Source organism: Nannobrachium achirus, assembly GCF_963921795.1.
Source record: "Nannobrachium achirus genome assembly, chromosome: 12".
NCBI classification, from domain to species: domain Eukaryota; kingdom Metazoa; phylum Chordata; class Actinopteri; order Myctophiformes; family Myctophidae; genus Nannobrachium; species Nannobrachium achirus.
Window position 1 is genome coordinate 63898306 of NC_137832.1, and position 27959 is coordinate 63926264.

At 44.1% G+C, this 27959-nt stretch overlaps 1 protein-coding gene across 1 annotated transcript; it reads right to left on the reverse strand.

The window, feature by feature from the left end:
• Positions 1–1673: 1673 nt before the first annotated feature.
• LOC308295923 (spindlin-1-like) lies at positions 1674–27915 on the reverse strand. Its single transcript, XM_080739000.1, has 7 exons — positions 27823–27915; positions 11707–12042; positions 9127–9175; positions 6389–6483; positions 5292–5447; positions 3776–4009; positions 1674–2282 (listed from the first exon to the last, which is right to left on the reverse strand). The coding sequence occupies exons 2-7, from the start codon at positions 11756–11758 to the stop codon at positions 2083–2085; spliced, it is 786 nt and encodes a 261-aa protein (XP_080595126.1). The 5' UTR covers positions 11759–12042; positions 27823–27915; the 3' UTR covers positions 1674–2082.
• Between the last annotated feature and the right edge of the window lie 44 nt (positions 27916–27959).

The following is a 27959-nucleotide window of genomic DNA, read 5'->3' on the forward strand; positions in this document are numbered from 1 at the left end:
AATGCAGAAATAACAAGCTAATCCGTCGGCTAACCATTTACCTGGCAGAGACAGCAACTTTTCTTTTTTTGTACCAATGTATTTCCCCATATCGTAAAGAGCACTCGGTGAACAAAATAAACATACAGTAACAGAAAAAAATATTTAAAGATCAAGTCAAGATGGTGTTTTTCTTTTAAGGTAATCTGTGAGAGAGGTGAGCTGCTACAATGACGGTTAGATCATTCGGTAGAGAACAAAGTGGCGGGAGACAGTTTTTAAGAATATACACAGAAAGAAAAGGAAACAAAACATGAGTCTCTAACTCAACGTCCTCTGGTTCTTTAGATCACTGGAGAAGAAAAAGAACGGATGTGTTTTAATTCCATTAGGGTCTCCTCCGCCCCGCCATAGACAACTCTGCGCTTCGAAGCAACTCTCTTACACTGGACGACGTGTGCAGCAAAAACCTCAGCGATCGTTAGACAAGTGATCCTTTTTACGTACTTCCCCGTTCAAGTAGGTGTCCATGTACAATACAGGGGGGAGGGGGGGGTGCGATGGATCGTAGCGGCTCCAGCCACACTCCCGTAACAAATCTTCACACACTAGCATTCTGGGAATGCAAGGGCCTCCATGGACTTGGCTGGCATAGACGTGGGGTTTCAGTAAAAAAAAAGCCAAACTAGATCTTTGATGTAGTAACTACTATATGTTAAGGGGCCGTTATGGGGTCCATCCCCAAATCAGACACAGACAGACCTGCCCCCCTCGCCCCCCCAAAGGTTTCAAAATGGTCTCAGCAGCTTTTAGGGAGATGCGTCTCAATGGAGTTTAGGACGACATCTTTTAAGAGGGATTCACAGACCTGCAGTACTTCACCGCGTACAGGAGGGGGGGATGTTTCTACTAGGACAGCTTCAGACCTCAGGACAGATTTAGCGTTGGTAATCATAGGGCTGCACAATATGACTAACACCAGGATCCTGATTATTTTGCAGATTATTGTAATCCTGATTATTATGTTGGGTGGAAAAATATGATTTTACAATATCCTTAATGCCTTTTATTTGCACGTTGTGTTTAACTGCACCATATCTTTGGTCAAATATTAGTGTGTAGCATGTGATCTGATAGTGCCTCTAAATATGATGGATTATGGAGATGACTTAGTTAACTGTTGTGTTTTTCTTTTGGCAAAGTCTGGCAAAGTCAGTGCTGTGCAGATTCTTTTTTTAAACAAATTTCTACAAATTTAGCCCAGCAATAAGACGTGGGAATAAGTGAATTAGGTCTTGTGTCGTGTTCTCGCACCCCTGAAAAACTAAAGAAAAAGTGTTAGTATTTGTAATGAAAGCCAAATGTGGGGGCGATCCTAGCTTGTTGTAGCACAGCTAGCTAGGCACATACAAGCAGGTGTACTGTACATGCCTTGCTTGTTAGCTTGCAGCTGAACATTATTTTCAATAAGGAATACTAAGGCAATCATGAAAAGATATTTCATGAACAACATGCACTCTGCTCTTGCTCAGCTGCTCATCTTTATTTCATTTTTAGTCCCTGACACTCTTGAAGGTCCAGGGGGACCGAAACGTCTGTCAAGTGAAATAAAGATGAGCATCTGAGCAAGAGCAGAGTGCGGGATTTTTTGTTCATGAAATATCTTTTCATGATTGCCTCAGTATTCACCATCCAACGCACCTGCACCCATCCAGTGGATGTGTGAATATTTCCCTTACATAAAATAAGGAATGCTAGCCGTGTCAGCTACTGCATGTCTTCCTTCTGAAGGAGTGAGATTCATGTGACGTTGCAACTACTTTCCTCGCCTTCTGGTTCTTAGTTTTTATTTTCAAGAAGCAGGTCTTAACTAGTCTGGACTGGGTTTAGATCTTCCGTCTTCAGGCCATCAGTGCGTTTTTCTTTTTTGTTTGTTTTTTCTTGGTTCCAGTCCAATCTTCCTCTCCTTTTTTTTTGTTTTGTAACCAACCATATTTTAACGATGTTCTCTCTTCAGAGGGGGTCAGGGGAGATGGTTGGAGGTTTTGCGTCCCGCAAGGGGAGGGGAGGGAGGGTGTCTTAGGAGGTTTTGACCAGGTCATATTAGGAGGTTTTGACCAGGTCGTACACGTAGATGTGGAAGTCGTCGTCAAACTTGATGAAGTAGACGGAGGGCTTGGCCTCCACCTGGTGGATGACCATCCCAGAGCGCTTGCCTCCGTCCTCCTTGGCGTACTCCACCTGCTTCCCCACCAGGCTGTCCACCACCTCGCCGGGCTCTCGCTCCGCGGGCACGCTGTCGTCTGGACGAGAGAGAGAGACATAGAGACAGAGAGAGAGAGAGCAGGAAGGATGGCGTGAAATATCATTATCAGCTGAAGGTGGTTTGTGTTTCGCCAATCATATGGCAGCGGGTCGCTAGCAGTGTTGATTTTGTCGACTAAAACTATGACAAAAAATGTTTGTCAAGCTGTGATGACCGAAACTAAGACTAAATATATTGTCAATTTCGTCAAACAAAATAAAAACTAGACTAAAACGTTAGGGAGGGACTAGTGGAGGAGAAAGTAATTTTATGTTTGGTTGCTCTCAGGTGTTGCGTGCTGAAAATAGCCGATCGACAAGCTCACAACAAGCTTGTAGATCGGCTATTTTTAGCACGCAACCAAGTGTAAAATCAGTATTATGATGCCATCAAGGGCTGCCAGAATACATTTTTAGTTGACTAAATCAACTGTAGATTTAGTCAACTAAAATCTTATATTTAGTCGACTAAAATTAGACTAAAACTAAAACTTTTCAGTTGACTAAATTATGACTAAAACTAAATGACATTTTATTCAAAAGACTGACTAAAACGAAATCAAAATTTGCTGTCAAAAACAACACTGCTTTTAAATCTTACCTTCCTTCTATTTTTGTATTTTCCCCAAATAAAGAAATAATAACAACAAAATAGCCAATCAATTGTAGAACTGCCATTTTCACTTGACCATAGGCCTTACAGTAAGTAGGCTAATTAATTCATGTATCTTTGTAAGTTTGGGTAAACACCACATTTCTCTTTTGGGTCTTGAGCTGAAAAGGTTTTGAACCCCCGGGCCTCGATAGCGTCGTAATGCCTGCTTTTATACTTGGACTTGCATGCTGAAAATAGTTGCAGAAGCAGATCTCGCAAGCTCACAACACGTCACATCTTTTAGTTCTACTGGATCTCTTCTCCACTATTTTCTTATTTTATTTGTTGATGAAATTGTCAATGACTAGTCTTAGTCATCAGAGTTTAGTTTTCTTGCTAGAAAAAAGTTTTTCGCCATAGTTTTTAGTAAATTAACAGTGCGATGAAGTGCACAGGGATGCTGACAGAACCCTCGCTAAAAGCCCCAGGACAAAAATCCACTAGTTCGAGACAGTTTGCCCTCCTGGCCCCCAAGTTGTGGAATAAACTCCCTGTCTCACTTAGAACAACGGACTCACTCACTAGCTTTCGCCGTGGACTGAAGACTCACCTTTTCAGACTCCACCTAAACCCTTAGCACTACTGAAACACTCAATGACCATACATGAAGCTAGTTAGCATTTGTTTTTAGGTTTTGAGAATCCTTTTTTTCTTTACTGATTATATTGGTTTTCTAGATTGATATTCATATGCATTTGTCATATTGTTGATGATGTACTGACATATTATCTTGTTTATTATAGTGATGTATTATCTGCTTATTGTAAGTCGCTTTGGATTAAAAAGCGTCTGCTAAATGCCTAAACTGTAAACTGATGAAGCAGTGAAAAGTCGTACTGGAGTCAGGCATGATGCGCAGGTCTCCTTCCTTGTAGTCGTCTAACAGCTGGTACATGTAGAGGACGGGGTCCTTCTCATAGGTGATGTAGAACCAGGTGGTCATGATGGGAGCCCTGGCCAGGACCATCCCCCTCCACTCCTCCTTGGGCCCCTCCTCCGTCTCAAACATGTGCTCCACAGCCTTCCCGATCATTGTCTCCGCCAGCATGGAGTCGCTGACACGAGCTGGAGCTGAAGAGACGGGACAGCAGAGGACAGATCTTATGTACACCTACAGATCGACAACAATATCCATCCATCCATCCATTTATATACAGGTATACCCCCCACTTTGTCATGCACCTACACTACAGCCATGAGAGGGTTGTCATTGTTCTAACTAAATAACGAGCTAACCAAAAACAGAATGTACTAATGGGATAACTAAAGACTTAATTAGTTAGAAGGAGACGCAGAATGACAGAAGAATAAGATAGACCTTTATTAAAAGATGGACACTTGAGTTCAATAATATTTTTTAGTTTTTGTCGCATTCCAATAGCCAATCCTTTGAGGAGACTCTTTGTAGGCCCAAATGCATTTGGGTCTTCCTCCGGAATCAATGGGGGTACATTTATTATAATCAAATTATTGGCTTAGGAATGAGACAAGAAACTAAAAATATTATTGAACTCTAGTCTCTATGGAGTGAGTAGTCGATAGAAGAAAAGTAATTTTGGGGGTGAAATACTCCTTTAATGCTATGGGAAATTCAGTTTCAGCTTCATCCAGCTGATGTCTTCTCAGAGGCACTACTGCGCTTGCTTCTATCGCCTGAAGCGCTTGCTTCTATCGCCTGAAACGCTTGCTTCTATCGCCTGAAACGCTTGCTTCTATCGCCTGAAACGCTTTTGCACCGCCTGCTCTCTTGGCTCCAACGTTGGAGAACAGGAGTGAACTTCTGGGTGCTTCATGTGCTGGTGAGCAACTTTCACTCAAATGAACAGGTGTGGACACTACAGGGCCTCCGTTCTCTAGATTATATATTAATATCATATTAGAACTCAATGGGTGGGAGCAGCTAGCGGTTAGTAGCCAACTTAAGCAACGCAACGGCAACGGCAGATGACAACGGTAACCGGAAATGATCCGCACTCGATAGATAAACCTGCCGTCGCCGCAGCCGTCTCTACTTCGGCAGAAGGTCCCTTCCCACGTAGCGCCTACTCCGTCTGCTGCGTGAACGCGTCGTCATGGGAACCAAACAGTTCAGTTAAAGGGGTGGGAACCCGTCGCCGCCGAGGCTTTGCTTAACCATTTTGATTGCTACGCCGATTACGTCATAGCAGCCGTAGTCCGCCTGGCGTTGCCGTCGTGAAAATCATCTAGCTTAAAGTCGCTAGTGTCTTGCTCTGGGACATTTAGACATGTATACATGGGGTCTTCTGAATCCCAGGCGGCCTCTACTAAGCCACGGCCGGCCAACAGCAGCTAACCAACTCGGTAATACACGTCGCCATGTGAGGATTCTTACCCACTCTGTCGGGCAGAACCTCCAGTCCGATCACCCTCTCATCGCTGTACAGCTCCAGGCCGTAGATGCAGTCGAAGCCGTCGTATTTGATCAGGTAGAGCGACGGGTTGACGGGCACCTGGTCCAACACCGTGCCCTTCCACTGCGACGACTTACCTACGCGCGCACACACACACACACACACACACACACACACACACACACACACACACACACACACACACACACACACACACACACACACACACACACACACACACACACACACACACACACACACACACACACACACACACACACACACACACACACACAGATCAGGACAGACCTAGTGAGACACACACCTATTCCACTATCTCTGCATGCTAGTATATACTCTGCATGCTAGCATACGGAGTTGCACATCCCAAGAACCAAGATAGGAAGATGTCATCTGCATGTCACGTCCGTTCACGAAAAAATATATTTTAAAGCTATATATGCTTAAATGATTTAGAGATATTAGTACAAATTTAACCCATTTAGGCCTAGAATTATTGAATGCTTTAACCAGTGAAAAATAGCAGATATACAAGCTCACAGCGCTGCACCGAGTGCCACGCTGCGAGCTTGTAGATCTGCTATTTTTGAAAAAGTCGTGAAAATGTGTGCAAATCTTTGAATACATGTATTTTCAAAGCGAATGTTTGTAACTCAAATTTTGCTTCTGGGTGGTCCCTGGAACTAAATATTTTGAGATGGGGGTCCGTGGCCAAATAAATATCATTTTAAGGTTTGAGAACCACTGACATAGTAGTCTCTCAAGAACAGACTAACTGAGCTCCAGTTAAGTGAAAAGGACCTTCTCTTTAACGATGGCTGGCCAGATTGCTGACATAGAAACGTTGGTTTTTCAAAAAATCTTAGAAGGATTCAAAAGACACTTATAGAATCGGGTCAAAATTCTAATTTTCACGATTTTTCAATAGTTAAAAGCATAAAATAATGATACACAATATGTGTACCAAAATGGGTCATCTCACTTATTTCAGGTCATGCAATATATTTAATTGCACCCAATCTTATTTCATGTCATCATATTGGATCAGGTGACTCACTTCCTTCCTTCCAGATGTGTTGGATCCTAAAGCCCACAATGTTCCTCCTGGACTGGGAGAGGGATTTACTGGGCCCAACGCTGGTCCTCTGCTTCCTGGAGGGACCAGGAGACAAGAGAAAGAGAAGGGTTAGGGTGTTAGGGTGTTAGGGTGTAGGGTGTAGGGTTAGGGTGTAACCCAACGCTGGTCCTCTGCTTCCTGGAGGGACCAGGAGACAAGAGAAAGAGAAGGGTTAGGGTGTAGGGTGTAGGGTGTAGGGTGTAGGGTTAGGGTGTAACCCAACGCTGGTCCTCTGCTTCCTGGAGGGACCAGGAGACAAGAGAAAGAGAAGGGTTAGGGTGTTAGGGTGTTAGGGTGTAGGGTGTAGGGTGTAGGGTGTAGGGTGTAGGGTGTAACCCAACGCTGGTCCTCTGCTTCCTGGAGGGACCAGGAGACAAGAGAAAGAGAAGGGTTAGGGTGTTAGGGTGTAGGGTGTAGGGTGTAGGGTGTAGGGTGTAGGGTGTAACCCAACGCTGGTCCTCTGCTTCCTGGAGGGACCAGGAGACAAGAGAAAGAGAAGGGTTAGGGTGTTAGGGTGTAGGGTGTAGGGTGTAGGGTGTAGGGTGTAACCCTACGCTGGTCCTCTGCTTCCTGGAGGGACGACGAGACGGGAGAGAAGGGTTAGGGTGTTAGGGTGTAGGGTGTAGGGTGTAGGGTTAGGGTGTAACCCAACGCTGGTCCTCTGCTTCCTGGAGGGACCAGGAGACAAGAGAAAGAGAAGGGTTAGGGTGTTAGGGTGTAGGGTGTAGGGTGTTAGGGTGTAGGGTGTAGGGTGTAGGGTGTAGGGTGTAACCCAACGCTGGTCCTCTGCTTCCTGGAGGGACCAGGAGACAAGAGAAAGAGAAGGGTTAGGGTGTTAGGGTGTAGGGTGTAGGGTGTAGGGTGTAGGGTGTAGGGTGTAGGGTGTAACCCAACGCTGGTCCTCTGCTTCCTGGAGGGACCAGGAGACAAGAGAAAGAGAAGGGTTAGGGTGTTAGGGTGTAGGGTGTAGGGTGTAGGGTGTAGGGTGTAACCCTACGCTGGTCCTCTGCTTCCTGGAGGGACGACGAGACGGGAGAGAAGGGTTAGGGTGTTAGGGTGTAGGGTGTAGGGTGTAGGGTTAGGGTGTAACCCAACGCTGGTCCTCTGCTTCCTGGAGGGACCAGGAGACAAGAGAAAGAGAAGGGTTAGGGTGTTAGGGTGTAGGGTGTAGGGTGTTAGGGTGTAGGGTGTAGGGTGTAGGGTGTAGGGTGTAACCCAACGCTGGTCCTCTGCTTCCTGGAGGGACCAGGAGACAAGAGAAAGAGAAGGGTTAGGGTGTAGGGTGTAGGGTGTAGGGTGTAACCCTACGCTGGTCCTCTGCTTCCTGGAGGGACGACGAGACGGGAGAGAAGGCAGAGAGAATAGATGAAGACATGAAGTGTTAATGACCTTGGTTAGAAATGTAAAAGCACTGGACTTCAAATCATTATTAGTATTAATATGCATAGTGCACCATTATCATTCATACATTAAAATATATATATATACAGTATATAAAATAAATCCAGGATAAGAATGCAGATTTGTTTTGAATGTCTGAATATTTTATGTTAAGTTGGCTGTTCACTAACGGTGGGACTACACCAAAAAATGTGCACATACGCGCGTACTGTCCGTGAAGAGGCTCGCGTATGCGTAAACGCTCCAGGCTACACCAAGGAGGGAGTATATGTGAGGAAGACCAGATAGTCTGTGTACAAAACGCATAGGCGTGCTTAAAAAATAGAACCGATCCTATTTTTAGGGAATGCGTATCCGTGGTTCGCGCTATCCGTACGCCTGGTGTAGCCGGCTGAATTGATATACATTGGATCTATCCAAAACGCGCATACGCGCGCGCGCCCCGCATACGCACGCATACGCACTGACGCGCGTGAAACGGCTTGGTGTAGTCCAGCCGTAAGGATGTTTTTGTTTTAGGAATTTAATTCATAGAGAAGGCAGTTGAGCTGGAGAAGGATAAATCCCTAACTCACAGCCTGGACAATCAATATGTTTATGTATTCTGTTTGTGTGTCTTGTATGTATGTTTTGTATATCTATCTAAATTAAACTTGTATGTATGTATTGTATATCTATCTAAATTAAACTTGTATGTATGTATTGTATATCTATCTAAATTAAACTTGTATGTATGTATTGTATATCTATCTAAATTAAACTTGTATGTATGTATTGTATATCTATCTAAATTAAACTTGTATGTATGTATTGTATATCTATCTAAATTAAACTTGTATGTATGTATTGTATATCTATCTAAATTACAGTATTTTCTGGACTATAAGGCGCACCTGACTATAAGGCGCACTGTCAATGAATGGTCTATTTTCAAACTGTTTTCATATATAAGGCGCACCTGACTATAAGGCGCACATAATAGACGCTACCGTTGCGTTATGCATCCAACAGATGGAGCTGTGCTAAAGGGAATGTCAATGTAAATGAATGATCCATATATAAGGCGCACTGGACTATAAGGCGCACTGTAGTTTTTTGAGAAAATGAAAGGCTTTTAAGTGCGCCTTATAGTCCGGAAAATACGGTATTGTAATATTCATACACCACTGTTATCATCCATGCAGGATTATAAGCATGTTCATGTTATTATTCATGTTAATATTCATAAAATATTAGTATTCATAAAATATCCATCCTATTAAGGAGTATTATCTTACTTGTGTGAATTCTTCTTCTTCATCATGTTTGCCGACACCCCGGAATGTCCTGAAATCACAGAGAGTCTGTTTAACACTGGTCCTCTAGTACAGGTTTTATAACACTACCAGGGCCTCTAGTACTGCTGGTGTTCTAGCCTACCAGGAAACGTTGTACTCCTGTTTTAGTATCCTACCAGAACCTCCAACACTGCTGGTTTTCTATCCTACTAGACAGAAAAGCAAACAGGTCTGGCAAGGGGTAAAGGAAAAAGGTGAGAGCATTGCATGGATAGAGAATACCAGTCACGTCTGTGGGCATGCTTCCCCACATTTTGAAAGATATTTTAATCTTTTTAAATGCTTCAATGATATCGAAATTTCCACAATCTCCAAATGCTATATAGTTGGGAACTACACCTCCCGAAATCCTGAGTCAGGAAGCTGGCATTTCCGTAATATATTAAAACAAATATCGTCACTTTTTTTTTTAAATCTCCATTTCTGTTAACACATCTACTGCCTCTTAATCTGAAGGTTGCTTGGTGCCTCGGTGCCACGTGGTTTCCTCCATAGGCCGCCGCTATTATTTTGAAGGGCTGGAAGGGGGTTGTTTTTGTTTTTTTGGATTATCACTTGACGGCAACGATTACGTCATCTAGTCACATGACAGTGTGGGACAAGAAGAGGGAAGATGGCTGCGCCCTGCCTTGTGCCTTGTTTACATTTAGATCTGCTGCAAAATGTCTCAAAATGGCTATTTTGTTTAAATGAAGTTTCTTTATGGGCCTCTCCATTGACTTAACATTGAGGAGCTTCACTTCGCGTGCACGCCCAACGTGCGTTGTAAACAAATCGCCGACATTACCGATGCGAGCGGGACCGGAGCGACATTAAGTAAGTAATAATATCTTTACTGTATATACAGTAAGATTCACAGTCCTCACCGTCAACGGCGCCATGGTATTAACCCTTTCAATGACGGTGAGGACTGTCAACGGCGGCGAAAAAGTTAAGCAGTAAGCTACTTATGCTTCAATTATTTTGATTTATATTAGGATAAATATGTGCAACTGTAAAGACGATACGGAAGTGTGGAGGAGGCTTCACATCCACTTTATGTTTTACTCATGATCAGAGCTTCCGTGTCCCAGACTGTATGAGCGGAAGGATTAGAAACGTATGCGTGAAAACAGCCATGCAAGACTAGTGTCATCGCTTCTATATAGGGATAGGATCCAGTCAACAAATAAAATAAGGTATTTAAACTAATTTAATTAGGTCGATACAGGTATTGGATTTAAGATATGACTGTGCACAACAGTATTATCCCATTTTGAAGATTCACATTATGGGCTAACAATAGGCTACAACTTGTGTTACAACACATTATTCACACAAACACACATCAAGTCTGTGGTGATATTTTAGTCATCAAAGAGCTACTGTATGTTCAGTGCTTCATTGCCTCATCGCCGTTGTGAAAAAAGGGTGCGTTAACGAAATCATGTCGTCATCGTCTAAAAACATATTTTGAGATGGGGGTCCGCGGCCAAATACATAGAATTTTGGGGGTCATTGACGTCGAGAACCACTGGTATAACAACATATCGTCACTGATGGGCAGAAACCTCGTATCTCCAAGTTTCAAATTTGTACTTTTATTCACCAAGTAAAGCCCTGCATCATCTCACAAGGCCGTCGCACAAAAGTAGTGAAAACAGACGATCTACAAGCACACAAGGCCTCGCGGTGCGAGGCGTTGTGTGCTTGTAGATCTGCTATTTTCACTAGTTTAGTTCATTTTTAAAATGATAAATACAAAACGAATGGTCTTGGACATACAAGGTTTCCACCCGACAACGACGATATGTTTTTCAGAAAACTGCTAGGATTTAGAAGACATTTGTAGAACAGTTCATAATGGATTAATCCAGGGGACTTAAACGGTCCAGGGACCCCTTAGCTCAGAGAGAGATGAAGCAGGGACCCCCATATTGTATAAAATTGCGTTGCAGATTAAAAATGTTTATAGATTTCGTATACAGTTTAGACTTGTTTGACAGCCTGTCATCATGTTGGAGTGATGTGTATTTTCAGACATTTAACCTCTTGAACACTCAGTCTGCTCTTCGTTTCCCTCTACAAACCTCTTTGCCAAAAGATAGCCGATCTACAAGCTTACAACGCCTCGCATTGTGAGCTTTGAGATCTGCCATTTTTGGTTAATGTTCCACTCAGAATAGCGATGCTAGGGTTCAAGTGGTTAATGTCAAAAACATGATCCTATCACACAAAGATTTGGCGGACCCCCTGTAGTAACTCTGAGGACGCCCTAGGGGTCCCGGACCCCCTGTAGTAACTCTAAGGACCCCCTAGGACCCCCTAGGGGTCCCGGACCCCCTGTAGTAACTCTGAGGACCCCCTAGGGGTCCCAGACCCCCTGTAGTAACTCTGAGGACCCCCTAGGACCCCCTAGGAGTCCCAGACCCCCTGTAGTAACTCTGAGGACCCCCTAGGGGTCCCGGACCCCCTGTAGTAACTCTGAGGACCTCAATGGATGGACGGACGGACAGACAGACAGACAGACAGATGACTCACCCCCATCTGCTCTGGGCCGCTGGGCAGCAGGACTCTTGAATGGGGTCTTCATTCATCCACCTGGGAGCGGGCAGCCAGCCGGGCTGCCAGGGCACGCTACCCTCTGGGGCTCCGCCTCCTCCGCAGATCCTGGGGCGAACGGGAGGGGGGGGGGGGGGGAAGGGGGAGGCACGGCAGGGGTTACACTCGCCCCTCGGTGGGCTGCATGCAGCTGTGGGTACGACGGGGTTACACTCGCCCCTCGGTCGGCTGCATGGGTACAGCTGGGTACGACGGGGTATCAGCTGGAGAGAGAGGGGTGAACTACCGTCGGTGTGTCTGCGACGCCTCGTGAACCTGCAGAGACAGAGGAGATGATTAGAAACAAAGCATCCACGTTCCTCTTGCTTTATGAGTTGAGACGTACCGAGATACCTTTTTGAGCGGTGCCAACCGCTCCTGCGTCTGGCTTTGTGTGTCTGTGTAGGTCCCTATGTGTATGAGACTAACTGTGTAGGTCCCTATGTGTATGAGACTAACTGTGTAGGTCCCTATGTGTATGAGACTAACTGTGTAGGTCCCTATGTGTATTGAGACTAACGCCACACAAGACTAACGCCATAGAAAGTACGCCGGCATCACCAGAGCTGATGTCACGGGCAGAACCCCACTCCCTCTCCCTCCTCACACTAGCTAAATGGTTGTCTGTCCCTTTTCTGTTTTTCATGTTTTTATTGTTGGTTGTGGTAATGGTGCAAATGTCTACATGTATTTGTTTTTGTTCCTTGTTTCTGTCAGAGCTGCAACGTCATATGTACTGAAACTAAATACCACCAACCTGGTTGTGTGGCAATAAAAGTAACTTGAACTTGAACGGCCCATACAAGGAGATATGTACGTGTGTCATGTTTGATAAAGAAAAGTGAGTGCTTGCTGCACAGGTGCGATTTATTTCCTTCCCAATAAAACATAACTTGCGCATCGGTCGATACCGCGTACCGATCAGATACCAGTGTGTAATTAGTTTTAGTTTTGTTTTTAAGATTTTCTTTCTTTTTACGTTTATTATTGTCTAGATGGTGGATGGTGGTTCTCAAAGTGGGGTACAGTCCAGGGACTATCGGGGTTCCTTGAGGGGGTTCCAAATGGACCCTTACAGGTCTGCAACTCTGAGAGTGTACAAACTCCCATTGTGGTCATATATACTGTATATGTGGTCAACATGGCATAGACTGGCATACTCGCCGATACGGGCATTTTAAGCAGTATGAGCAGCTTTTCTGATACTGGTGTAGGTACAACTCTATTTATGAGCGACGGTGTCTGTCTGTCCTTTGTGAAGAACATGTTCATTATAAACACTTCATAAGCAGCCTTTAATTGACTTTTTCCTGCGTGTCACTGGTGTCACTGTCAACAGATGACATAAAGCTCCAAAACATGCAGTTGTCATGTCAAATATTGTCTTTTGCTTTGCCTCAAAATCTCAGATGATTTGAACAACAGTACCTTTAGTTATCCTTAAAGAAGCCTCCCTTAACAGCAGCCTCAAGTAAGCCTCATCTTGGTCATTTGAAGTGGGGTATTGACTGCCATGTCAACCAAATAGAAAATGTGATACTGATTGATTTCTTTACACATTTAAATGTACCTTGTCTAAGTTATTTTGATAAGCGCCACAGGACATAACGACAGTTATTACAATAAGTTGTTATCTACAGTCTACAGCACTGTGTACAGTGTTAGAAAATCTTACTTTCCTGACTCTTTGGTGTGACTTGCCAGTAGGTAAAGTTGTGCCAAACCCCGGCTCAGGTTACACTGGTGTTCAGTGGTTTAAGTTGATGATACGTTTGTCCTTGGAGTTTGTCCCAAGGACCCCTGAACTGTACTGCTGGTTTTATATCTTACCAGGACCCCTGTACTGCTGGTTCTCTACCCTAACGTGTGTACAAGTAACCAAAATACATCTGTATAGTGATTGTCCAAGGACCTCTTAATTTACCGAATGTCTGCTCTGTCTGCCGTCTGTCCGCATGCTTACATCACTGATACTAAACAGTGTCGCCACCATGGTAACAATGCCCAACTGACAACAAAGCCCAACTGACATCACTGACTGACATGGGTGCATCCCCCCATTCCGACATGCTGCCATTCCGACACCAACCCTAAACCAAATCTCTATGGAAGTGCTGCCACTCAGACAATTAGAGGTTAATGTCAGAATGGCAGCATGTTGGAATGGAGAGCGGCCCCTGACTGACATCACTACAGTGCCCAAATTTGGAGATGACATCACAGACTGGCCTGGACACGGAACACCATATATGGGCATAAAAGAGTGCCAGACAGACAGACAGACAGATACAACGGGTATTGTACAACTGGACATGGATGGTGACTATTCTGCCCAACGGGCACCGGTCTGGGTTCTCCAACATTACTTCTGAGACTCCTACATTCAATCCCTCATCGCACCCCCCCCCTAGTTGTATCTAATCTTACAAAGCCGCCATTTCCACGCCCATATGTTCGGTACGTACGGTAGTCTTACAGACACTGCTCACGTGCTCACGACCACATGTCAGCGCGGCTAATAGGCCTATAGTTAGCTAAAAAGCGACAAAATCATGTATTTACAGAACGTCTTTGCAGTCAATCGCAGTTATGTCCGACATTCCATTACTTAGGGACCGAGTCGAGTTCATATTTCCACAATTTTCGTGTATGTACATCCCAAAGAAAACATTATTAGCCACGGAACATTATGTATATAGTTCTATAACGACTGTAAACATAACCTCTGTGATGCTCCGGAAATACTAGCGCCGCTCCGGAAGTACTTCTCTGTAAGACGTCCGGGTGGAAACACACAGCATCAAAATAGTTCTGTGTCTTGAATGGCTTGGATCAGCTGTGAGCGGCCGCATGGTGCAGCACATCATGTGTCCAGCGTACACTGACTTCAGTCTAGAGGTGGACCGATTGCTAAATTCTTGGCCGATACCGATCCACTGTTTTTTTATGAAGGTCTGACCTGCCAAAACCGACTTTTTCCGATACCGATTTCTTTAGCTAAGAACTAGAAAATAGGGTTGCTCCAATACCCTTTTTTTCAGGCCAAGTAGGCCTACAAGACATACTTCAATTTGAGTACAACTAGTAATACTAATGCCAAATCAATCACAATAGTACAATATCCAAAATCACAGACAATATCCAGTCTAATATGACCGTCTGGACTAGGCAGGAGGAAAGTAGGTGACGCATGCTTTTTTTCCCCTTCTTTTTGGAGACGACATTGACACAGGATTATGGAATATATCCTTACATTGCAAAGGTAATCGGCACCATCTGTATTCTGTAGGCTGCCACTAAGTAGACTGGCTGCTACTTGCTAATGTTTACTTTAGTCACAGGACCAGAGCATCATGCTGTGCAGTGCCATAGACACAATTGGCATAAAACCGGTATTTATGTCAGTGACCTGCCGGTCACCGATTCGTCCGGTTTGATATCATACCTGCCGATTTTTTTTGGGCCAATTCCGATTTCCATCCCTACTTCAGTCAGTGTACGTTGGATTCATGTTCATGTGCATTTCAAGACATGTATCCACTTAAAACCTTCATACTCGGTCCACTCTTTGTTCCCTCTACTACACCTAACCTATTTGCCAAAAATAGCAGAAAACTATTCTGATCTACTATTAGATCTTGTACATCTGCTATTTGCGGCTAATGTTATCACACAAAGATTTGGCCGTCGCCCTGTAGTAACTCTGAGGCCCCCCTAGGGGTCCCGGACCCCCTGTTGAAGACCCTGGTGTAAAGCATCCATCAAAGACAAAGGCAGCAAGAAGTGACAAAAGGAAAGAGAAGTTCTAGGGTTCTAGAACTTAAGCTCTAATTGTTACGGAGAATCCCCATTATATATTATACAGAGCATTTCTTAACCCATTTAGAACGGGTACACATTATGGTGTATTATTATTTTATGCTTTAACTATTGAAAAATAGCAGATATACAAGCTCACAGCGCTGCGAGCTTGTAGATCTGCTATTTTTGAAAAATCGTGAACATTAGAATTTTGACCCGATTCTATAAGTGTCTTTTGAATCCTTCTAAAGTCTTTTGAAAAACCAATGTTTCTATGTCAGCAATCTGGTTAGCCATCATCAAAGAAAAGGTCCTTTTCACTTAACTGGAGCTCAGTTAGTCTGTTCTTGAGAGACTACTATGTCAGTGGTTCTCAAACCTTTTTATGTGAAGGACCCCCAAAATGACATGTATTTGGCCACGGACCCCCATCTCAAAATATTTAGTTCCAGGGAGTCAGGGACCACCCAGAAGCAAAATTTGAGTTACAAACGTTCGCTTTAAAAATAAAAATATTCAAAGATTTGCACACATTTTCACGACTTTTTCAAAAATAGCAGATCTACAAGCTTGCAGCGCGGTGCCGCGCTGTGAGCTTGTAGATCTGCTATTTTTCACTGGTTAAAGCATTCAATAATTCTAGGCCTGAGACTCAATTCAGTCCCGTTGATTACTTGGGCGCCCACTAAACTACCACTAAACTACCACTAAACTACCACTAAACTACCACTAAACTACCACTAGTCTGAACGAACACTAAATGTACTTCTTACACCCACTAAACTACCACTAGTCTGAACTCTGAACTGACACTAAATGTACTTCTTACAGAGAATCCACTACGAGAAAATGGTAAATGGTGCATTTATATATCACCTTTATCCAAGGCGCTTTACAGAGATTGTGCATTACATTCACCCATTCATACACACATTCATACACCGAAGGCGGGGGAAACCATGCAAGGCACCAACCTGCTCACCGGGAGCAATTAGGGGTTCAATGTCTTGCTGAAGGACTCTTCCACACTAAAGCCCTTTGCACACAGGACAGTTGCGTTTTTTTTGTTTGCTGCATGAATAAAACGCATTGGATTTGGTGTGCAATGCTGTGCGGAATCAGCGCTGCGCATCCCAAAAGGTGTCACAGAGATGAGTTTTTTACCGCATGCGACATGACACACGAATCGAACTGGGTTCGATCGAGAAACAAACGCACGGCCGCATCCACTCGTCGCACGGCTAATTCGGATCCGGTGTGCATGAGGTCGTAGAGAATCATTCTTTTCTTTAAAAAAAATGAAATTGTCCGTTTTATCCGTGCGGATAAACGCGCCTGTGTGCAAAGACCTTAATAATGATAATAATGGATGGCATTTTATAGCGCTTTTCTAAGCAAGTTGTGAACTCAAAGAACTTTAACAACGCTCCATTCACACATTGGGAACTCACTGTGGGGCAGCCCGGGATCGAACTGGGAACCTTCTAGTTCTAAAGCAGCTGCCGTACAGAACCTCCTGAACCACTGCCGCCAAGAATGGCCCCGACCAGCGATACTTGGGAACGTTTCCTGACCAGCACAAATAACCGTCTTCCAATACTAATGATAAATACAATGTAGTCACAGGATGGCGGCCCTCTCCTGTCAGAAACAATTGAGGAAGATCTTGGATATCATTGGATTTATATTTTTTTACATAATTTTGAAGCAAGTTCAATCCAAACTGTACCTTACAACACCCACACACACCCCCACACCACACCCCCACACCACACACACACACACACACACACGTGATAAAGTCACCCGACTTCAATCACAAACACTGAGATGCAGAACTAATGTTTAAAAATAAACATTTCCGCTGTAACAAAATGCTGGTTACTGTATCGCCAATGTTATTAAAGGACCTACACCATGAATTTTCACTTTTTCTATTTTAAAACCTTTTTTTGGGGTCCCACTGGCACCTTCTATCCTCACAAAGTCCTATTTTTGACCATTGTGTCTTTCTCTGGTTTTGGGCAGACAGAGTTGAAAAGCTTTCCACGGGTTCTCAGAACAGTGCTGTTCTGAGAGTTGACGCATGTGACGTCACACGCGTTCCCCCCCCCCCCCCCCCCCCCCCGCCCTTCAGGTACAAACCAGAGCTACTCTTCTAAACCCAGCCCCTCAATTGTTTCTAATTTGCTTAGCCTCCACCTCCATCTGCAGCTGGCTTACTGTTCTGGGGCTGCTCACTCAGTGCTCTCTCACTCCCTGTATAGTAGACAGTCATTTCCTTCTTTTATTCTATCAACATTTTTGCTATCAACATGTCCAAGGAGAAGTCTTAACGTTCCTGGATTGCACTATATATGTGACGTTATAGACTGCGAGGACCCAAGCTTCGTCCCTTCTAACAAGGTAACAAAAGACTAGTTTTAAAAGCATGGTGTAGTCCCTTTAATGGCTGAAAAACACACTTTGTTCAAACAATGAAAGAACAACATTATGTGTTTTAGCATTGAAAACCTACTGTGGAACCTTGACTGGAATCAAAACAGGAACGAACGTAACCAAAACTATAATTACTCCAGATCACTATGGGCCTGTGCAGCACGACTACACAGACAGAGACCTCCAGATCACTGTGGGCCTGTGCAGCAGCGACTACACAGACAGAGACCTCCAGATCACTGTGGTCTGTGCAGCAGTGACTACACAGACAGAGACCTCCAGATCACTGTGGGCCTGTGCAGCAGCGACTACACAGACAGAGACCTCCAGATCACTGTGGGCCTGTGCAGCAGCGACTACACAGACAGAGACCTCCAGATCACTGTGGGCCTGTGCAGCAGTGACTACACAGACAGAGACCTCCAGATCACTGTGGTCTGTGCAGCAGTGACTACACAGACAGAGACCTCCAGATCACTGTGGTCTGTGCAGCAGTGACTACACAGACAGAGACCTCCAGATCACTGTGGTCTGTGCAGCAGTGACTACACAGACAGAGACCTCCAGATCACTGTGGGCCTGTGCAGCAGTGACTACACAGACAGAGACCTCCAGATCACTGTGGTCTGTGCAGCAGTGACTACACAGACAGAGACCTCCAGATCACTGTGGTCTGTGCAGCAGTGACTACACAGACAGAGACCTCCAGATCACTGTGGTCTGTGCAGCAGTGACTACACAGACAGAGACCTCCAGATCACTGTGGGCCTGTGCAGCAGCGAGCAGCACAGACAGAGACCTCCAGATCACTGTGGGCCTGTGCAGCAGCGACTACACAGACAGAGACCTCCAGATCACTGTGGTCTGTGCAGCAGCGACTACACAGACAGAGACCTCCAGATCACTGTGGTCTGTGCAGCAGCGACTACACAGACAGAGACCTCCAGATCACTGTGGTCTGTGCAGCACGACTACACAGACAGAGACCTCCAGATCACTGTGGTCTGTGCAGCAGTGACTACACAGACAGAGACAACAGACATGTAACACTGCAGTAATACAGTATAACAGTAATACAGTATAACAGTAATACAGTATAACAGTAATACAGTATAAGTAACACTGCAGTAATACAGTGGTCTGGTAGCCTGGATGCTGCCCAGACAGCCTCTGTAAACAGTAGGGATGGGACGATATGAACATTTCATATCACGATTAATAATCGACAAAATAAATTGTGATTTACGATATTATCGGGATAATCAAAGTCCATTATCCTGGGGCGGAACATTTGCCAAAAAATAGCAGATCTACAAGCTCGAGTTTGTAGATCGGCTATTTTTTTGCAAAGACATTTGATAGAGAGTGAAAAAAACTATCAAGTACATATATTATAAGTAGCTTTTACCAATTATAGAGGGTTTAAGTGGTACTGAATATGCAGCTCAGCAAATAAAAGGTGAATTGATCCCAGTGCATGATGGAGGACGATATCACGATAAATTAAATCTCCACGATACGATTATCGCGAGTGTTTTTTATCACGATATACGATAATATGGCTTATCGTCCCATCCCTTGTAAATAGGCCCTCTCTAGTCATTCTCACACCACATAGCCTACGAGAAGTTAAAATTCAACATGGGCAACGGTGGGAGAAGATCAAAGTTTAACACATACAGTTTTTTTCTCCTGTCCCCTTGTGTCACCTACACATAACTGATGCCATCATGGAACGTTCATTCAAAAATGTAACCACTTAACTCCATACTCTGTCCACAGGGGGTCTATATTCTACGCTCACAACATGCCACGTTGTGATGCGTTGTGACCTTGTAGATCTGATATTTTTGCAGAAATGCGTGCCCTATTATAGTTAAGGCCTGTTCGTGTTTATTCATTCATACGCACGAAAATACAACTACAACCTCACAAAGCGCCAGGATGAGATGGGTTGGGAACTTGTGCATCAGCCACTTTCAAACATTTGTTTTGCCTATAATGACATGTCCCAATTAACCCATTCAGAATGGGTACACATTACTGTGTAATGTGTATCATTATTTTATGCTTTAACCATTGAAAAATAGCAGATATACAAGCTCACAGCGAGCTTGTATATCTGCAATGTTTCATTGGTTGCTGTCTTCTGTCTTAGTTTATCCTACTTCATGAATGAAGGTCGCAGTTTAGTATGTGAACGGTCACAGCTTGTCCGTATCTCTGTCTATAACATCTGACACTGTGGTTCCCGACATCACTGTGACGTCACTGTGATGTCAAGGGAACCACATTAAAATAATCCCTTATATGCCCTGATGTCATCAATATTAAGCCCATATCTAACAGGACTTCATATGGGAATGCCCATATATGGAGGCCACGCCACATCGGCCACATACCACACTAACAGAATCCATCCATATATGGCCAAGACAGCCCATATCTGTGTGGCTGGTTCTACAGACAGGGATCTCCATGTATGGGCATAAAGGGATTGTATGTATGATGTCAGATGTCATAGGACTTTCACATAACAAATAACTGAGTAAGCATGTTTGGGCTCTCACAGCATATCTCCATAATACAGTACATGGATCTCCATATATGGGTACCAGTGGGTCTCCATATATGGGTAACTGGTCCGATATACATGACTGGCCAGATGGCCAAGACATGGCACGCCCTGAGGCGTCTTACTAGTTGATATATTACTGTATAAATGGTAATCCACATCATTGTGTGATTTTAAGTCACTAGAGCGGTAAAAACAGCTGTGGTGAGTGATGATCATATTTGTTAATCATGTTCCTTATGTTCAGGAGTCACCATCTTTCCTCCATCATACGATAACAAAAGACCCATCATTCCCTCCTCTGCATTTTAATCATCTATAACAGGGGTGGGCAACTTTGATGATGGAGAGGGCCACTATATTTTCACACTCACTCCAGAGGGCCACAATGCATATACAGTCAAACATAGCCGATCTACAAGCTCAAAACGCGCCGCACTAGATCTGCCATTTTTGCTATTTTTAAATTGGAATCCTAAATTATCATACATGGGCCGCCAGTTGCCCATGTATTATCTATAAGCTACACACTATAAAACCCAGGGTGTTAATTGAACTCTGAGTGTAAAAGAATTGGAACACAGGGACCATTTTTCAGGACAGGAGTGTTCAGTGTACTAAGTGTCGATATTGCGATATAACAATTGTTCGACGCGGGTGTGAATGTTAACCTGGTGAAATGCTAACCTGCCGACGCTGGTGAATGCTAAGCTGGTGAATGTTAAGCACTATGCCTAAACCTAACCCCAACCTCAGTTAAACTATGCCTAAACCTAACCCAAACCTCAGTAAAACTATGCCTAAACCTAACCCAAACCTCAGTAAAACTATGCCTAAACCTAACCTCAGTAAAACTATGCCTAACCCTAAACCCTAACCCTTAGTCGAAATAATGAAACGTAGAAATATCCAGATTTCCCCCTTTCATATTGCTCCTGGTCTTTGTTTAGATGAACATAAAATCATTATCGTCCTCTCAGCCTTTGTCCAGTCACCGTGATGTCTCCAACATCACAGGACCAGTCACCGTGATGTCTCCAACATCACAGGACCAGTCACCGTGATGTCTCCAACATCACAGGACCAGTCACCGTGATGTCTCCAACATCACAGGACCAGTCACCGTGATGTCTCCAACATCACAGGACCAGTCACCGTGATGTCTCCAACATCACAGGACCAGTCTGAGCTATATGGCTCTTATCTTAAGATAGTCAAAGTGGCCTCAATGCCCTCATAACTGACTAACTACTAAAGTGAGTGACACAATGCTAGAGGGAGCCACAACGATCTGGTTGCTGTATTGATGTTGTTACCATAGGAGAGATAACAGGCTAACAACAAACAGTAATGTATTTCAGAAACCATTCATTGAAATAATTTGTGTGACAATTAATCGTCAACTTAAATTTTGTAATTGGGATTCGTGACAGCCCTCGTGAAGAGTGCACAGTACTACTGCAGTTAACTCATACAGTGCCATCCGGCCACAAGGGGTGCTAGAGTGCCAGAAAAATCTCCATAGACCTTCTTTATAGCTTTCGTCGACCCTCCCCCAACTGCCTTGTGTTTTCACTCCGGTCAATGCTGTGGGTGTCGAGAGGAGGAAGCTAGCTGACACATAGCCAAAATGCTAACCCCTTTAGAAGCCCGATCTTAAGCTATTTCAGCCGCAAAAAACTCTCTCTTTGGGTCTGGGGTAGGGGTGTCTTCTAAAAATCGACGAATCGACGCGTCGTTTTAAGCCCCGGGAATCGACGCCAATTGTTTGAGTCGAAGCGAAAATATATATTTTTTTATATCACCAGTTATAGCCTACTACTGCCAGTACTGCGGTGCACTGCTGGACTGGTGTGGTGTCATGTACTTCCAATGAGAAGTAGCAATTGGCGAACAGTTATTTATTGTCTCGCACCAGCGTCGGGTTGAAAGTGAGACAGAACGGTTCAGAACCGCCGCTTCGTTAAAACATTCAGAGCCGGACACACAGTGTTCCATTAAGAGGAGGAAGCACGCTGTCAAAATCCCATATTAAATAACCTGCCACAGCACAAACGCGCGTCCACGAAGTAGTAAACAATCTTCTGAAGTCAAATTAACATACACAAGTGTAGGCTACAAGTTACATTTTCTAATTAAAGTGCTTCTGAATTGTTCCAGTGTTGTAATCCATGATGAATGATTGTGTTTCGCTGTGTTTGCGTCCATGACATGTCCACACTCCTGGCTCAAGCGGGAGCTGTGCCTCCACCTTTTTATGATCAGTTTCTGAAATGAATCCGTTCTCGACACTGACTCATTACTCTGTCAGTGCTCTGTGTCCCGCGACTGCGGACTGGATCCCATCGTTCATTTAAAAGAGCCGTTCAAGAGAGCGGAATCGTTCGCGAATGTCTCATCTCTACTGCACGCTGCAGACAGTGCAGAGAGACGGGGCAGAGTTGAAACAGCGGAGATGTTTTATTTGTTTTAACGGTGTGTTATAACTCTATGGTTGTACACTGCTATGCAGATAACATTTGTGCTCGCGCACCGATATCACCGAAAACACTGTGTATTCAATTCATCTCTTAATGTATTATTCTATTATGTTGACGTGGTTTAAAGCAACACTTTTTTTTTCTTTTTTTTTTACACAAAGTAGACTATAAAACGATTCGTCGACGCGTCGGATTAACCCCCGCGACTCGAATCGACTTCATAAATCCTGTGTCGAAGACAGCCCTAGTCTGGGGACACAATCCGGAGAAAATCCTGTCTAAAGATGTGATTTATTATTGGAGTGGGCGGCGCGATTTGGCCGTTATACGGCCCGTGGATGGCCGAGTCTAAGTCCCGGCCAAGGATGGACGTCTAGACCGGGGCTTCATTGAGGCCTCCGATAAAATAATTCATTTTATTAAATATCCCGGACTTGTTCGGGATAGGCACCCTGGAATACGTCGCGCCGCCTACAATGAACATTGGGTGAACATTGGGGGGGGTCTAAACTTTATTTTAAACCATTTTCAATGGAATAAATCGTCGGAGCATCTAGCGTCTCTCGTTGGTGAGCGCTGGGCGAGCCGGGACCACCCACGTTGCTCCAAGCAGCTTGGGGTAAGTAAAATAGCAAATAAAAAATTGTTTTTGATCCCGAATATCCCGAACATGTTCGGGATAGGAACTTAAAGGGTTAAAAGAAGAACCACTACATCAGAAGGGTACCAACTTTCAAAAGGAAAAAGGATGCCTGCCCTGCACAGTGAACACCCTAGCTGCAGCTAGACATCATCCCCACACATGTTTAAACTGCAGTTAGTTAGCTGCATTGGTAAAAAGGCTGGCCCCAGGCTAACACTGGATCACCTCTGTAGAGAATGATTTACCCAATCTATCTACCAATACCAGTTTATTTCTTCCTGATACCAATAACTTGTGTCGATACCGGGAACAGCTCAGATACCAGTGTGTAATTCTAAAATAATCAGTGGTCAGTGGCTCTAAAGGTGGAGTCCAGGGACTCTCTGGGTTCCTTGTAACTCTCTTGAAGTATAAATGGACCCCTAAGTCAATTTATATACCATTTCAGCCCATTCTCACCCCCTCTGCTTCAACCCCCCCCCCCGACGCGTTCCCAACTCGCTTTCAGCTTCACCCGTGCGACGCGTTGGGACGCTTACAGCGTCTTCTGTCAGACACCAACGGAGAGTCTTAGAGCGCATGCGCCGACACGTGTTTACTGGAATATTTTCCAGTCACTGGGAATCGAACCCGGGTCTCAGTTTTAGCAGTCAGTCAGTTGTCTGACGCTTTGGAGGTGAGAACATGTTGACCATTTATAGTCCATTTGCTTTAAGGGTTCCTTGAAATTAAAAGGTTTGAGATCCACTGATTTACGAATAAATGCAAATTCCATTAATAATTGTTAAAGTGCAGCTACAAGTTAATAAAATAATAATGTAAGTAGTACAGTAAAAGCATAAAACATTAGTACTGGATGACTGTAAATGATATATATTTTTACATGGTATTGGAATGGCATAGACTGGCAATCTGACATATGCCGACAGTGATGTTACTAGGTTTTCAATGTAATGGGTCCCGGGACCCACAGGTGGTCATTCAAATGGGTCCCAGAAAAGTTTTATGAGTCCTCAATGTAAAGTTTACGCGCGCAAAATGACGTCGGACGTCGGTGGAATCAAAACATTGACGTTTCTATCGCCCGTTTAAGACTTTCTACATGGATTTTATTTGTGTTAAGGTAGGGCAGGGGTGGGCAACTTTGATGATGGAGAGGGCCACTACATTAGTACATTTTCACACTCACTCCAGAGGGCCACGATGCATATACATAGCAAAAATAGCCGATCTACAAGCTCAGTGCGACGCGTTTTGAGCTTGTAGATCTGCTATTTTTGCTATTTTTGAATTGGAATCCTGAAAAGTAACTTCTTTTTGTTTTAATTTCAAATGCATTTATATGTTCTTATGTTAATTTATGAACTTAAATACAAATACATTGGACATAACAAATATAATGACATATTAATACTAGTCATTTAGCTACTGATATAAACTCAAGTAATTGAAGTGGTTAATTTTCTCCATGTTTTGAATTGGAACAGCTGGCAACAGAGTCTTATGCACACCTGATCAAAGCTTAGCGATGGGTGCGTAGGCGGGGGTCAACATCATTTCAAACATGCACAAGAAGTACAGGGCCCGCACACCATCTTCAACTTGCCAAAAAAACTCTCTTTATTTAATGCAACGTTTCGGTCAAAGACCTTCTTCAGGCATCTGCAGATGTGTACAGATTCTTGTGCATGTTTGAATTGGAACAGCTGAAATCAATAATATATCAGTACTCTAATATCAACCTGAGGGTCGCATTAAGTGAAGGTTGGGGCCGCATGTGGCCCCCGGGCCGCCAGTTGCCCATGTATGACGTAGGGTAAAGTAGGATGCTTTCACCCATGAACAATGGTGGTGTCTGTGGATTTTCTTTTTTTTCTTTTACCGCGACGCGTATTGGAACACCTCTGTATTTAATACATTATTACGTTTCGGTGACACAGGACCTTCCTCAAGATAAAAAAGAAGGTACTTTACTTTACAACAGCTTGCGTTTCCTGCCAATGCCACAAGGATTAGAATTGTCAGTTTGATTCAAAATATGTAATCAAATCGTGATTTCTGATCGAAAAGTCAAATTAAATCATGGAATGGTCGTGACATCCCTGTCTTATTATTACCATCATGATGGTGCAGAATTGATGTCATTTCAATCACATCATCATGCGTAGTCTAGCTGCCCAGTGGTTCAAAATAAAAACATTTTTAAGTCAAAGACCCCCAAATGTATCATGCACTAGGTTGTGGACCCCCATTTCAAAATATTTTGTGCCAGAGAAATAGTTTTGTTGTTTAGATTCAAATGTAGTACAGAATTCTACAAACCGTCTACTTTAGGTATAGCCTACTGGGGACAGTCAAACCCTAAGATCTATTACGTTCTCTCAACGGACAAACTGTTAAAACTGTTCCTCATTTTGCTGGGGACGCCTGGGGGTCCCCTGGGGGTCCCCTGGTCTGGATCACACTCTGAGAACCACTGTGGTTGGAAGTCAGTGGTTCTCAACCTTTTCTCTGCAAGGGCACACTTTTCATGTCCCAAGAATCCATGGTCACACCAACATAATACGGGGGTGTAAATATCGTCACTGTCAGGAAGAAACCTTGTATTTCCAAGTTTCACATGTGTACGTTTCTTCACAAAGTAAAGCTCTGCTTCATCATACAAGGCTGTCGCACAACACTAGTGAAAACAGCCGATCTACAAGCACACAATACAATACTGGCTTTCAAGCAGTTTCAAGGGGCACACTTGACCCTTCTCAGGGGCACACCAAAGGTCCCCAGGCACAGTGGTTGAGAAACACTGGTTTAAGTAACCCACATAAAAAAATTAAATAAACATTTTGAATCCATGACCTCATAATGATGGACACAGGCAGCATCAATCCTTCCACAACGACCTCCTAAAACTGTCAGTCACTTTAACTGTGTCAAAACGTCCCAATAAATCTACACCGACACCACCAAATTAAAAACACTTTATTGTTTACAACATTGGTTCTCAAAGTGGAGTCCAGGGACCCCCAGGGGTACTTGAGGGAGTTCCAGGGGGTCCCCAACCAAATGATAGTTATAGGAACCAATTGGACCCTTATGGGTATGTAGCTCTGAGTGTACAAACGTACACTCTCAGAGTTAAATTAACATTGATTCATAAATTGGGGTACAGAGACAGAAATAATTCATGTCAAACTGGGGGTCCTTGGAATTAAAATGGTTGGGACTTAAAAGCTAGAGTCGTTAGAATCTTCTCTTATGGGGGTCCCTGGCACATCTTTTAAAGTGTCGATTTGGGGGGTCCTTGACATGAAAAAGTTTGAGAACCACTGAATTAAAAATTACATTTTGATCCCACCATGACCTCATCAATGATGGACACACACACACACACACACACACACACACACACACACAGGCAGCACCAATCCTTCCACAACAATGACCTCCCAAAACACTAACTGTCAAAACGTCCCAATAAATCCACATTACACACTGCTGTCTGTGCCACCAAATTAAACACACATTATTAGTTTACAACCTAAAGGTAAAGGGGGGGGGGGGGGGGGGATCTATTTGTTTACTGTCGCAATACGCACATGGGGGGGCGAATCGACCCCCTTCTTGTATCATTTTTAGCATGCCAAACGTGACCAACAATAATCGATGGATATTCTTATTGATGACCCCCCCCCCCCGTTCACGAGGCAACGTTGCGCCAGTATTGATACACACAACAAAAACTATAGGTTACAACCGTTAAACCCCGGCGGTATAACAATATGAACGAGAAGAACACTCGCTTTAATAATGGGAGAGCTGCCCTCTGGATGGAAAATAGCCGATCTACAAGCTCACGTCCGCGACGCATTGTGAGCTTGTAGATCGGCTATTTTCCAGAGGGCAGCCAGGCGAGCGTTTGAGTTGAATATTGGGAGTGAAAAACCCGCATTGGTGCGAAAAGGGCGCAAGAGAAGAGAAGAGAAGAACCCCCCGAACAAAGGAGAAGGTGCGAGTAACTGCTGCTCCGGCGGTTATGGAGCCGTTATGAATGCATGCGCCAAAAGCAGCCATCATGCGTCCAAACACTGACATATCACAGCTTTAAACCGATATCTTACCGATAGGAGGATCAATATCGCCGCATATTCGATCAACCAGCGGGTCTAGATTGATCCCCTCAGGAGGTCTCTCTCTGCACACACACATACACACACACAACACACACACACTAAAACACAACCCCAAAAAATTCCTC